We start from the raw sequence: 13,800 nt of genomic DNA on the forward strand, positions 1-13,800 counted from the left end.
TGTATTTTAATTGTTTAAAAAGGCACTAATTGTATAAAAAATCACTATTTTCCACAGTCCTGGTAATTCACGGTATAAGTCGAAAAACTCGCACAGAAGCGTTTATTTTCCATTGTATTTATAAAATATATATTTTAATTGCAAGACCAGCTCAACTCATTGCAGCACGGCGCAATATTCATTTTTAAACTAGCGCAACAAATGAAACATGTGTTCTAATTGTATAAAAAATTATTATTTATTATTGAATTTATGTGAATTCCTGTTACAAGCTAGAGATGGTCCTTGCGCCTTCGATATTAACATTTTTAAGCAATAATTTCTGATGTTACATTATCAGTAACCACAGGTAAACTGTGTAAGATTCACCACACACGAAGAAACAAGCATGTGCAATATTTGCAGACATGCGTAAATATCAAAATCGTTTTGATTTGAGCGCAGTTCTCTGCGCAAATAGTGCAACCAGTGCACACACCGGGCACATAACCCTCTGTTGTATTTCTGTTATAACATATAGCTGAAGCAGTTGTGATAAGTAAATAGGGGACACGCATAGAATACTTAGAATTGGTGCAGAGGGTGCAGGCATGCTTAACCAACGAAACGATATCATTTCGTTACGATAATCAACGTTAATAAACGAAACGAAGTCATTTCGTTTCGTTTATTAACGTTAAGATCGTCAAATTAACGAAATGATTTCGTTTCGTTTTCTGCCATATCAAAACGAAATCAAATCGTTTATGTTGATTATTAATTTCAAACTATGCTGGCAAAGCTGATTGATGGCGGAGTCATTAAAGGTGAAAGCATTAGCCAAGCTGATTGCAACTTTTCTCATGAATTTTGACAGTACGAACATTTCTCAGAGTATTTTTGACATTACCACCAACGAATTACACAAACAAATTACATAGAGTTTGTGTGTGTATGTGCGCTCGTTGTTGCCACCTTACGGCTTCACCATGGCTATAGCATTGCCAGCACAATTCAAACATAAAGTATCACGTTTTCGTTAACGTTTTTAACGTTAACGAAAGCTTTTCGTTTCGGTTAAAAACGAGATACAATTTATCTTGATAATTTCTTTATCGATAATATTTCGAAGTGTTTCAACGGAAACGGTGGAAATTTTTTGATAAACGATTAGCTTAACGTTAAGGTGCATCCCTGAGAGGGTGAAACATAGACACATATTTCAGTTACATCTGAGTATAATGCGTATTGAAATTTAGTATTACTAATTTTATACTTAGCAATTTCAGAGGTGTATTTAAAGTTTGTCGCTTAGCAGTCCATATAAAGTTTAAGCGTAAACGTATATAGATGAGAAAAAAAACACAGCTATTGTGTCGGTTTCATTTTGAGTTTGCCATCTCCTTTTGACAATCCCATCGACCATGCAATGAAATAAATTAAATCAGCTGATGAGATGAGCCAACCATATAATTAAGCCATGGAATGTACCTAATTAAAATTTGTTCTTGTCACAAAAAGAAATAAAATAAAATCAATAAACTACAACTTATAAACTACATATATTAAACTGATTTTAAACCACACAACTTATTTGAATACACAAAGCGATTTTTCATCACTCACTGCTGTACTTCATATATTTAGAAACTCACAATATAGCTGTCAAAATGGTCTTTTTTGCTGAGAGAGGGTTTGGATATGAGCCGAAGATGTTCTTTAAGGCTCTTTTGCAGAACGGCAAGTTAAGTTTTTTAATTTAAAATTAACCTAACATGAGGGGTTAAACTCATACATTTTTGACACATTTTTGAAATTAGCTCTGAGCTAAAAAAAATAACTTGCCGTTCTGCAAGCGAGCCTAAAAATACTAAAAAATCGTAAGACCGTGTTTAAATTTGAAAATACTCGACTTTTTAGTAGTAAAATAATTGTTAGTTTAGTTAAAAAATTCAAATCCTCGCTTCTTTTTAATATCAAAAATAAACTTGTTATTTTTGTTTGTCTTATTACCTGAGTGATTTTTTTGTTTTTTGTTTTTTCAGACACAAAAACATACGTAACAAGAACGAACAATACCCATGCGATATTTGTGGCAAACATTTTAAAACAAAATCGGTCTTAAATAGACATAAATTAATTCATAGTGACGAAAAGCCCCTTAAATGTGATTTTTGTGAAAAGCGGTAAGTTATAATAAAAATCCTCGTCCTAATATATTTAACCAAAATTATAACTTTATTTTCTACCTGTATTAAATAGATTTGCACAAGCTGCGAACCAAAGGCAGCATATGCGTACTCATACCGGTGAAAAACCATATAAATGCAAATACTGCAAACGGCGCTATGCAACAACAAGTGGAATGAATACGCATTTACGTGTAAATCATCTTGGTGATAATATGCACAGATGTGAATCTTGTCCCTTAGCTTTTCGTTTGGCTTCGGAGCTACGGTTACACTCAACTACGCATAAAGACGAAGATCCAGAGACGCGTGAGCGAAATATGGCAGCTTTAAGGGAAGAAGAGGCTAAATTTAAAGTAAATAGGTAAAATGGCATTCAGAAACTCCGTAGACGGTGATCTTATATTAAGGTTAATTTCTCCGTAAAGCGCGGAGTCCAGGGTCGGTATCGTGTTATATGATCCGTGATCGAAAACTATTTTTTGCATCGCAACATCTCTTAAATGGTGGATCGGATTAAGGAAATATGCTAAATAGTGGCTACGTGTACTAATTACAATTCATTCTAATTTTTACGAAAAGCTTGTTTGAGTGAAAGCGTTTTTTCAATACGTGATCGCATTATACGATACGGACCCAAATCATAAGATCAGCATGGCTTGAAGTAATTTTTTTTTAAATATCAATTTTTCTTTTTTATTTACCATTTTCTTCACAAAAGTTCGTTAAAGATGCGGTTTTCGTGCATTATGATCTGGATACCGCGCTTAACTATAAAAAATAATTATTGTCCTGTTGGTATTTTTATTTAAAGTAAACCTAATCAAATATGCGATATCATTTTCACTACGTCTCCATGTCAAGCTTTAAATGTTGAGATTTATTTAATCTCAATTTTAACCTACACTGCATCCACTTGAAGTTTATTTGACGGATATTTTTTTTATATTAGAAAAATTATAAATAGGAAGCACTGGATTTTATTTTTTAAGTTTTCAGCATGGTTCAATTATGTACAGGTTGGCTCATCTCATCAGCTGATTTTATTTATGTCATTGCATGGTCGAAGGGATTGTCAAAAGGAGATCGCAAACTCAAAATGAAACCAACACATTGGCAACATTTTACTTGCACATACAAAAACTGCTAAGTTTTATGTTTCCATTCCATACCATTCGCACCAACACCAATACACAGATTTTGACAATTTGAACAGACATATTTTGTTGCTTTACAGATGAGCCAACCTGTATATAGTTGAACCATGGTTTTCAGCCACAAAATAATGAAAATATTTTGAACATTTAGGCAATTCACAAGGTCGCCTTCGTCGAACGTGCTATGATTTGAAAACCCTCATGAATGATTTGCTGTTGCTTCTCATATACAAGTTGGATTTAAGAATAAAATTCAGCAGCCTATGTATATCACATGTGCTAAGATCTTGTTAAAGAAAGCCATCAGTTCAGCTTCGACACTATTCAATCCGACGGTAGAATACCTGCAATCAAACCACACTTCCCGGCCGAAGCTGCAAACCTAGCAAGAGAACGTGACCTAGCGAGATAACCCGACCCTTGAGACGTTCACAGGAATCTCAACATGGAAATTATGCTGCTGGTAAAGACCCCCACCACTTAAAAAAGGTGCTTACAGTTTTAAGCTTAACAAAATTTGCAATATATACATAATACGTAATAAACTACCAGTAGAGATATGGTAGTGCGAAGTACGAAATTAGGGGCCCACCCTAAAATTGGAACTTTTTTCGAGTGAGGTATCAGTAGACGCGTATTCACGTCTAGATCAAGAATCCGAAAGCGGAAGTTAACTTTTTTACCGTTTAAAAGTTATACGCGAAAAACTGTTCCATTGGGAACGTTTTGTTCCGGCACAATTACGTTACTGTAGGCACATGAATCAACTCAATTCCGATATTTGGTATATTAATGTAATTTAATATACAGGAATTAATGAAAAAATAACTTTGAATTTCACTTATTTATTCTTATTAAGGAAACCGAAATATCAAAAGACTCGCCTATTTCTTTGTTGCAGTTAAACACATGAGCACACACGAATGGAGGTGAATAGTGATGCCAGCTCAGCAACAATAGAAATTACTTATGCTTTTCTCTAGTCGGAACAATGCAAGGTGGTGGCGGCTCGACATAAATTCAGATAAACATCCATGCCCTATGGTTTTGCTTTTGTTGAAGAATTTGCAATTTAATATACATATTTAAGGAGATAAGTTTTTAAATTATCGAAACAAAGCGCCGCAGCCGAAAATCTATTCCTTAAACTTAAAAAAACCTTACAGACGAAAATTTATGCTTTATGATGCGAAATGAAAAGAATCAAAGAGATTTTTTCATTTAACGAAAAAGCGCCGCATGCGAAAATTTTTTTATTCCAAATAATCATATTTTATGATACGAAATGAAAAGAAGCGCAGAGATTTTTTCAATTAACGAAAAAAGCGCCGCAGGCGAAATATTTAATGATACGCAATGAAAAGAAGCACAGAGATTTTTTGATTTAACGAAAAAAGCGCCGCATGCGAAAATTTGGAATAAAAAATCGCTCGATTTCAGAAAACGGCCTGTTCTGTTCTTCCCCTTTCTCTCATCATTCGCTTTGTATGGGAGTCTTCAAAATGAGCTGTCACTACATATACCACCTGGTGTTTATTACATCATGCAAGGAAAAACGTTTCATGTAATAGAGTTAAATGAAGGAAAAAATTTTGATGTTAGGGTTTTTTTTATGAAAAACATGAAATCAAAACAAAAAATTAAAAACTGAGAGCGGCGAGAAATTAAAAAAATGTTTAAACCTCATTTCGGCTCTCACCGGTTTTACCTTGTTATATTTGTATCATGCTTCGGCAATGACCGAAAACTATTAGAGCTGTTTACTTCTTCTGCATTACTTTTCAGCTAACTACCATTCAACTAATTTAAACCAAAAAGTAAGTTAGCCTATTTCCATCTGTAATACATAACTGTTATAATAAAAATATTCCCGATCTTCAGTACATCACATTCAGCTGAAAGCCAACCTCAAGTGGCTTTTATTCTGGTTGCGTGAAATCAGTTCGCCAGACGTTACGTTTATTGCTTTTTGCTTTTTTTTTTGCAGTTTTTTTAGAAACTGCTAGAGCCCAAAACAATATCTTAAATTTGGCGTCAGAAGATATGTACATTTTTTCTCATATTTCAAAATTTTTTCTGACTGAATAATTTCGGTTTAAGTTTCTTTTTAATTCCACAGTGGTCAGAAGTCAACGTAAAGTGAGTTATACTCTGGTATCCCGTAAAGTAGTCAACTATATTTAACTATTGATAATTTATTGCTGCAGGTTATGGGCATGGTTCCCAGTCACACATCATATCATACTTTTATTTAGTTACTCGCTGAGCCCGGCAAACTTCGTTTTGCCCAAAATCAAGTGCGCTGAAAAGCATGCAATATTTAGTACCATGTGGTCGATAGCAAATACCACCTAAGTGATAGAAGTTAGGCTGTTATCACTTATGACTACATGGTACTAAATGCTGCACACTTTTCTGCGCATTTGATTTTCTTTTAGAGATTTTTGGCGATGGAATTTTAGCTTAGCGAAAGTTGGAATTTGGGGGCTGGTGTCACTGAAGTTAACACACTGTTTCGTTATACCGTGGCGCAATGACTCCACTAACAGCAGTACCACTATAGACTCATCTTCGACATAAAATCAATTCTCAACACTTCAAGACTCTTTAAATATAAGATGGTGCATTGTAGAGTTCTAAAACTTTGTGGAAATTGTAGGACGGCTGTAAGAGGAATTCACCATACCTTTTGTCGCCTTAACATAGCTGACTTTTTACGGCTGTATAACTCTGTAATTTATTTTGCCTTTGGAAAAATGACCTATTTGAAAATAAGCTGGCTGAAAAATATTGGCATAACCAGAGAGTAGATTAATAAGAGGGAGCATTGTAGAGTCGTTCATTCGCCACAAAGTGGGGCCGCTGCAACAGGAATTTACCATACGTTTTGCCCCTGCTTCGTTTTCACCATCTGGATAAAAAAGTAATAAGCCTGGGCATTCGCGCAATTTTAGTGATGTAAATTGTATGGCGCCAGCGCCAATGCCGGTGCCAGCTCAATGGTAGCTCATTGACGCAATGATTCCAAGCGAATTTTTGAAGCTACTCAGTAGTGAGTACATTTCACTTGCGCTATTGAGTGAAACGATTTTTGTGTGTCAGGAACGAGTTTGGTGTTATTGGCGCTACTGGCAATGATGACACTGAGCTGATGACGGTAGCGCTGGTAGTTCAGCTTTTGAATCAGAGAAAGAATTGATGACCCATGTAAATTATTATGGCTTTGGCTCTTATTGGCTGTAACTTTGAACCAAATAAATGCTGCGGACATAACAACCGGAGTGGTTTTTGAGTTTTATAATTTAGATTTAATGCACAATTAATATGGGTATGTTTGAGCAGCCAAATAATAACAGCAGTATTGCCAAAGTGCTGCTTAGTTGATGGAATGTCGCTAATTTCCTAGCGATGATCAATAGTTTGTCATCATTTCGTTCAACAAACGCGCGAAATTGCCACATCTGCTCAAATGTTGCTGAAGAACGTTATGCGCTGTCATAAAAAGTAACACTGCTGCAGCTCGAACACACCCTATATCGAGCAAATAAGAAACAAATAGACAAATTAGCTTTTTTTTACAAATCGCTTTTCAAATGTTGATTTAACTTAAGCTGTTATGCCAATATTTTTCAGCCACCTTATTTTCAAAAGCAAAATAAATTACAGAGTTATACAGCCTTAAAAAATCAGGTGGACAGCATAGAAAAAGGTATGGTGAATTCCTCCTACAGCCGTCCTACTATTTCCACAAAGTTTTAGAACTCTACAATGCACCATCTTATATTTAAAGTCTTTGCTGTTAGTCAAAACTTCACTACAATGCCGCCAATAACACTGCTGTGACGCCACCTACGACGGGCAATAAACAGCGTTATGACCGGGCGACATCTGTCATTCGGTAGTCGAAAGTTCTTGCTAGTCATATAATGCCACCTACGAATATTATAGCATGAGCGGGCGACATCTGTAATCGAGATTTGCTGCTATTCAACACTATGCGTAATACGAGAGCATGGGATTTACCACGTGGAAAGAAATTTGTCTCATATAAAATAGCATGGTTAATCCCATATCCGAGAATAAATATAGATTTCCATATATCAAAATGATCCGGGAGAAAAATAAATATTTTTGCCATGTGAACCCGATCACTTGAGTAAATTTTAAGATATCTTGTTGACATTTTATATGTGGATTCCTCATCTCTCACGGCTGTTTAAAATGAGCGACATCAGACAATACCCACGCCCACTTTTTATGTATATACATTTTAGAAAACCTCAAAAACGTGATTATTCAGTAAATGATGCAGCTACAATAACCAAATTTCATGTGTTGGTTGAAACACTTACCTAATTAAAATATTCAATAAGGGGCGTAGCGCCGCATTTTTTTTAAATATTATTGGTCATAACTCAAAAAAGGTTTAAGTTGCCTTTACAAAACTTGGTACACTACTTCATTGTCTTAGGGAATGAGTCTGGAAAAATTACCGAAATTGGCAAAGGGCCGCGCGCAGTTTTATATACATAGATCAGATTTAAAGAGAAAGAAAATAACGGGCTATATATCTGCGAAAAATAACTTGATATCAAAGCCATTTTACTTTTACAGTGTATTTATTCCATGAAAATTCAAAAAATTAACAAAATCTCCAAGTACTTTCTAACGTTTCGAGAGCCATAAGTAGGCCAGCAGTGTTGCCAGGTGATGCAAAAAAAAGAAGCTAGATTGGCAAAAAAAAAGGTTAGAAAAGGCTAAATTTAGTAAAAAAAAAGAAGCTAAAAAAAGGCCAGAAATTTTTTGGTTAATTCATAAAATTTTTTATATTTTAGTTTACACATTTGTAAATAAAAACTTATAAATATAACTTAAGCATAACTTCCTGTTTCAAAACATATCAGGCATAAATTATTGCATATGTGTATATACATAAAAAAATATAACAAACTAATTATTTATATAAAATATTCCCCGTGTGAAGAATCAGAAGAGCTTAAGTCTGGGTATAAAGTTTGGCTATTTACCATAGATATGAGATCATCGGTAATTTCAAAGTCATTACAACATTTAGATAAGCGTTTTAACGAGCATCTAATATTAAGCAGCGCATTAAGCATTTTAATTTTTATTTTGTTCCTTAATTTAGTTTTCAGAATTTTCATGCCACCAAAAATTCTTTCAACTTCCGCGTTACTGAGTGGTAATACTAAAAAACTAAATATTAATTCGACGAGTTCTAAAAAAGGGGGTTCGTTTAATGCATTTTTATGTTCTCGGACTTCCGACCAAAATTCCATGGTGGAGTGTACATTTTTTCATTGTATAGTTATAAGTTTTCACCACTGCAACTCTATTAATGCTATTTGACTTGAAGAATAACTGTACTTCTCTTTTTCAAAGTAAGAAAATACATCTGGCTTTGAAATGTTCAACGAATTTTCAGAAGAAAAAGAATTAATCTTTTGTAGAGAACTCATATTATTAGGTATTAGGTGTTCACAGGAACTATTGAAATTATTTTATTTTAGAAATTTTTAAAAATACATTCGGAGTAAAAAAGGCTAGAAAAAATTCAAGAAGCTATACCCAAAATTTCGAGGCTAAAGGCAAAAAAAAAGGCTAAATCTAGCCTCGAAAAGGCTAACCTGGCAACACTTTAGGCCAGTTAAGTCTCTTGACAAACTTCGGTACACATATTTTCCTCATAACAAGTGATAGAACTTAAAAAAAAAAGTATGGATACTGATACTCATTTAAAATACTCGGAAAAGAGTATCGACTCTAGAACTCATACTCAGTAAAAGGTATCGAGTATACTCGATCCATGTGAGTACTTCGGAATTTCTACCAAAAGTGAGGAAACTTTTTTCTAAAACGAGATCGTAGGTTTCGAATTTAGGAGAAAACAAGTAAGGAAGTTTAGGTTGGACAATACCGAACATTATATACCCAGTTGTCTGCTTACATATGTTTTAAGAATATGTTTAAAGAGAAACGTCACAAACGAAATGATTCAAAAGAAACTAGTTATACATATTCTGTAATGGCACAACTAACGATATGGCAACGCAAGTTAAAAGAATGCAATATCGATAGTGGGCTGGCAATGCCGTCATTCCCATTGGAATATAATAACGGGAGTGTGAAATTTTGGAATTCGATTCATGGTATATACGCGCTTTTATAAGTAAAAGTCACTTACCGGGTTTTTGTGTAATAAATATATATATTAATTTACTTTAAATAAAGTAGTAGTAGGTTTGCTTTACTTAAAAGTTTTAATAAAAGTCATAATACACAGTGAGTGTTAGAGCACAGAGCTTATTTCATTTGGTAATCAAGTGTGAATTTACACTTGTGATGGACGATATGGCTATTTTGAGCTATCAGTGAAAATAGATATGGCTATTTTTGAATCACGGCTATCTTTTATAGCTATAGCGATCGCTTTATTTTAACAAGCGATTCTATACAGAACATATGATGGGCGATACAGCGATTTTGGGCTATCATTGAATATATATATGGCTATTTTTTACAGCTATGGCGATCGCTTTCATTTATCTCTGATAAGCGAATCTGCAATTATTTGTATACTTGTGTATAAAAAATTAATGTTTAAGTTTTTATCGGAGTGGATTGAATGTTATACATTAATTTAATTTAGTATATATGAACCAAAATTGGAATAAAAAGACAAAAATATGTACCTTTTATTGTAAACTGATGTAATGTGAAATTCTAATTTTCTGAGATGTTAGGGAACGTACCCAAACTACGTGACCCATTTTCTACAACTTTTTATCCCCCTCTCCCCCCTCGGTGACCACCGGTAGTATATGTTAAGACCCCACCCTCCCCCTTTAGTTTTCACGTAGTAGTTCATAAGTATGATTTTAAATTATTTTTTGCCAACTTAAAAAAAAAATTATTTGATTTTTATTTGTTGTTACTAATTCGGCACCCGCCGCGTTACGCGAAGCGTGCGTGCATACATATAATTATAAGTAAATAATATGCAGAAGAAAAAATGTATTTAAAAACAGATTCTTACAACAACTTAATTTATAAAGTCTTTTTCTTTTTTATTACTTTTCATCTAATTTAACTTTAACGAATACGCTTCCAGCATCAAGCCACTGGGATACATAGTAGATTATGGGAGCAGTAGCATTAGAAGTTGCCTCAGACGTGATTTTTTCTCGTCGACAGCCTCGATGTCCATCCACTGCGCACTTCGCTCTACGATACATAAGATCTCTTTTGGTCTCCTTTAGAGGACCTGCAGAGACCGCACGCGAGACACGTCGCCCACTGCATTACCGTGCACGTTTTGTGATGATTTTTCATGGAAATTTTTGACGCGAAATGAATTCCACAAACAAATTTCAAGATTTTCTAGAGATTATTGACTACGTGAAAAAGTCTCAATCCCTCCCCCTCCCCTGTAACCAGGTGTAATACCTAAAGAAACCCCCCTCCCCCCTAAAGGGGTCACGTAATTTGGGTACGTTCCCTTATGATATATATTATTAACTGGATTACGATAATATGTTCAGTCTCGTATTACACTCAATGAGATGAAACTAGCTGAAATAATTGAAAATTCTTTGATTTTTAAATGTAAGATGAATCAACCCGAAATAAATCTGTATATGTAACACCATAGAAACATGATTTATTTACTATATAATACTACACCGATGTATTCAGAAATAGTCCGTATGAATTTATTCTGATAGTTGTATTTGGCTGCGTAATATTTGTATAGTAAAGTGAATAAATTTTTAATGAAAAATACAGAGCAAAATATAGCAAATTCTTCAAACTATTATAAAAATATTCTTTAGCAGAAAATTAGCCACCCACTTCATTGCCCTAGAAATTAGCTCGAGAGTTCAACCATATACAAACCATATGACAAAGCTTGAATTGCATTCTCCCAAAAAACTTAAATTTTGAGTTAATCTGTTTACAATAAGACGAGTGATATATGTTTCTATAATTCTTTTATTTTTCCATCAAAAACACAAATTTTATAAAACTGTTAACGGCTACAGCCTACAAGTATTAACTTATGAATAACACATGCATTTCATGTCCGAATCAGTTTTAGCAAGCGTAAAATATGCTATTGTTTTTTTGTTTAGGCCAACGTCCCATCTTATTTCTATACCCTCCTGTGTTGCGATTCTTTTAAATTTTTATCGTATTCCGTTTCTAGGCGCACAAGTGGACCAAACACTTTCTCTTATTGATAACCATCTTCATAACGCAATAGCACTTGTGATGGTTCAGTATCTATACCTGGCTTCTCTAAATCCTGAATTGTTGCATCAATATTTTCCTTCCATAATTCCTCTAATTTGTTTATTTGTGCTGCTGATATTTGTCGTGCACACCACTGTTCTTGCTCGGTAGGCACCTTAACCAACCACGACAAAAACGAACGATCAGTTATAAGTGGCTTCCATTGTTCTTGATCCCAATTCATATACATTACGTACGCCACACGAGTAACATTTTAGTACTTTTTCAGAATGTAGGGTGACTTCCCTATGTTTAGCCCTCACCGAAAGATTAACAATTTGGGATCCAGATGTCCTTCCACGCCCATTGCAAAACCATTTTTTGCAATTATTGCACATCACTTCGTCGTCGAAATTGTTGTTGCACAAGTTTGCTTTGTTCCGTTCGCCGTTTTCACAATTTCTCTGCACAAAAAGCACACTTTTTTCGCCCTATTTACCACTATCTGTTGAGACATTTTTTTCGTTGTGCAGTTCTTAAGACAACTATCCCCATTTTTCGATAATAGCTGGCAAACTTTTGTAAAAGTATATTTTTCCACTTTTCGAGAAAATTATTCCTTTTTGTATCCAATAAACTTTTTTACTCAGTCGCAAAGTAAAGCACACAGATGAGTAGTGATGAACGATATTTCACTATCGATGATTGCATCCCCGCCATCATTATTAGTATTAGAATTTCATGCTGAAGGAAAATCGCCAATCGCTATAATCGCTATTGGAGATATTCTGCCAGAGGTGATTGTCATTCAAAAGAATCGAATGAAGGAAAATCGCCAATCACTGATATATTTGGATTGCAATAGCTATAGCTATTACCGATTTGTCAATACCGGCGATGCAATCACCAATAGCTAAATATCGTTCCATCACTAAAGCGCCAAATACACCACACGAACATTTCCGCGAACATTCCGCAATCCTGTTCGCAGCTTTGGTCATACACCATACGAACTTTTGGCCGAACATTAGTTCTCTTTCAGACAGCGATGAATACGGACAACAATTGTGCTGCAGCAATATTGCTCGCTGTGGCAATTAAGCGTAAAAAAAAGAGAGAAGATCGCAAAAAAAGAATTTGGTGCAAAGAATGGTTTAAAAAACGAGCAGTTCTTGGACAAAGTGAGCTTATTAAAGAACTGGAATTCACGTCACAAAATGATTTTAAAAACAAGTAAGGAAGGCTAAGTTCGGGTGTAACCGAACATTACATACTCAGTTGAGAGCTGTGGAGACAAAGTAAGGGAAAATCACCATGTTGTAAAAAGAACCTAGGGTAACCCTGGAATGTGCTTGTATGACATGTGTATCAAATGGAAGGTATTAAAGAGTATTAAAGAGTATTTTTTTTTTTTTAAGAGGAAGTGGGCCATAGTTCTATATATGGATGCCATTTAGGGATATCGCCATAAAGGTGGACCAGGCCTGACTAGAATTTGTTTGTACGATATGGGTATCAAATGAAATGTGTTAATGATAATTTTAAAAGGGAATGGGCCTAAGTTATATAGGTGGACGCCTTTTCGAGATATCGCCATAAAGGTGGACCAGGGGTGACTCTAGAATTTATTTTGTACGATATGGGTATCAAATGAAAGGTATTAATGAGTATTTTAAAAGTGCATGGGCCTAAGTTCTATAGATGGACGCCTTTTCGAGATATCGCCATAAGGATGGACCAGGGGTGACTCTAGAATTTGTTTGTACGATATGAGTATCAAATGAAAGGTGTTAATGAGTATTTTAAGAGGGCGTGGGCCTTAGTTCTATATGTGGACGCCTTTTCGAGATATCGCTATAAAGGTGGACCAGGGGTGATTCTAGAATTTGTTTGTACTATATGGGTATCAAATGAAAGGTGTTAATGGGTATTTTAAAAGGGAGTGGGCTTTAGTTCTATAGGTGGACGCCTTTTCGGAATATCGTTATAAAAGTGGACCAGGGTTGACTCTAGAATGCGTTTGTATAATATGGGTATCAACCGAAAGGTGTTAATAAGTGTTTTAAAAGGGAGTGGGCCTTAGTTCTATGGGTGGACGCCTTTTCGGGATATCGCCATAAACGTGGAGCAGGGGTGACTCTAGAATGCGTTTGTACAATATGGGTATCAAATGAAAGGTGTTAATGGGTATTTTAAAAGGGAGTGGGCCTTAGTTCTATAGG

The 13,800-nt window shown here is 34.9% G+C and overlaps 1 protein-coding gene across 4 annotated transcripts in view; it reads left to right on the forward strand.

Annotated features, from left to right (window-relative positions):
* The window catches only part of LOC137249206 (zinc finger protein 3-like), a 107,301-nt gene that overhangs the window by 67,467 nt on the left and 26,034 nt on the right, over positions 1-13,800 (forward strand). Inside the window, exons 2-5 of one of the 4 annotated variants that reach the window (XR_010952289.1) lie at positions 2,025-2,165; positions 2,242-2,495; positions 3,471-3,814; positions 4,227-6,860. Coding sequence is in view for 2 of the 4 variants with exons in the window: in XM_067780512.1 (XP_067636613.1) it covers positions 2,025-2,165; positions 2,242-2,495; positions 3,471-3,619 (544 nt within the window). In the remaining 2 variants the exon portion in view is untranslated. The other 3 variants (XR_010952288.1, XM_067780513.1, XM_067780512.1) reach the window with 3 other exon arrangements.

The sequence above is a fragment of the Eurosta solidaginis genome, chromosome 4 (assembly GCF_040869045.1).
Source record: "Eurosta solidaginis isolate ZX-2024a chromosome 4, ASM4086904v1, whole genome shotgun sequence".
In the NCBI taxonomy this organism is placed as follows: Eukaryota; Metazoa; Arthropoda; class Insecta; order Diptera; family Tephritidae; genus Eurosta; species Eurosta solidaginis.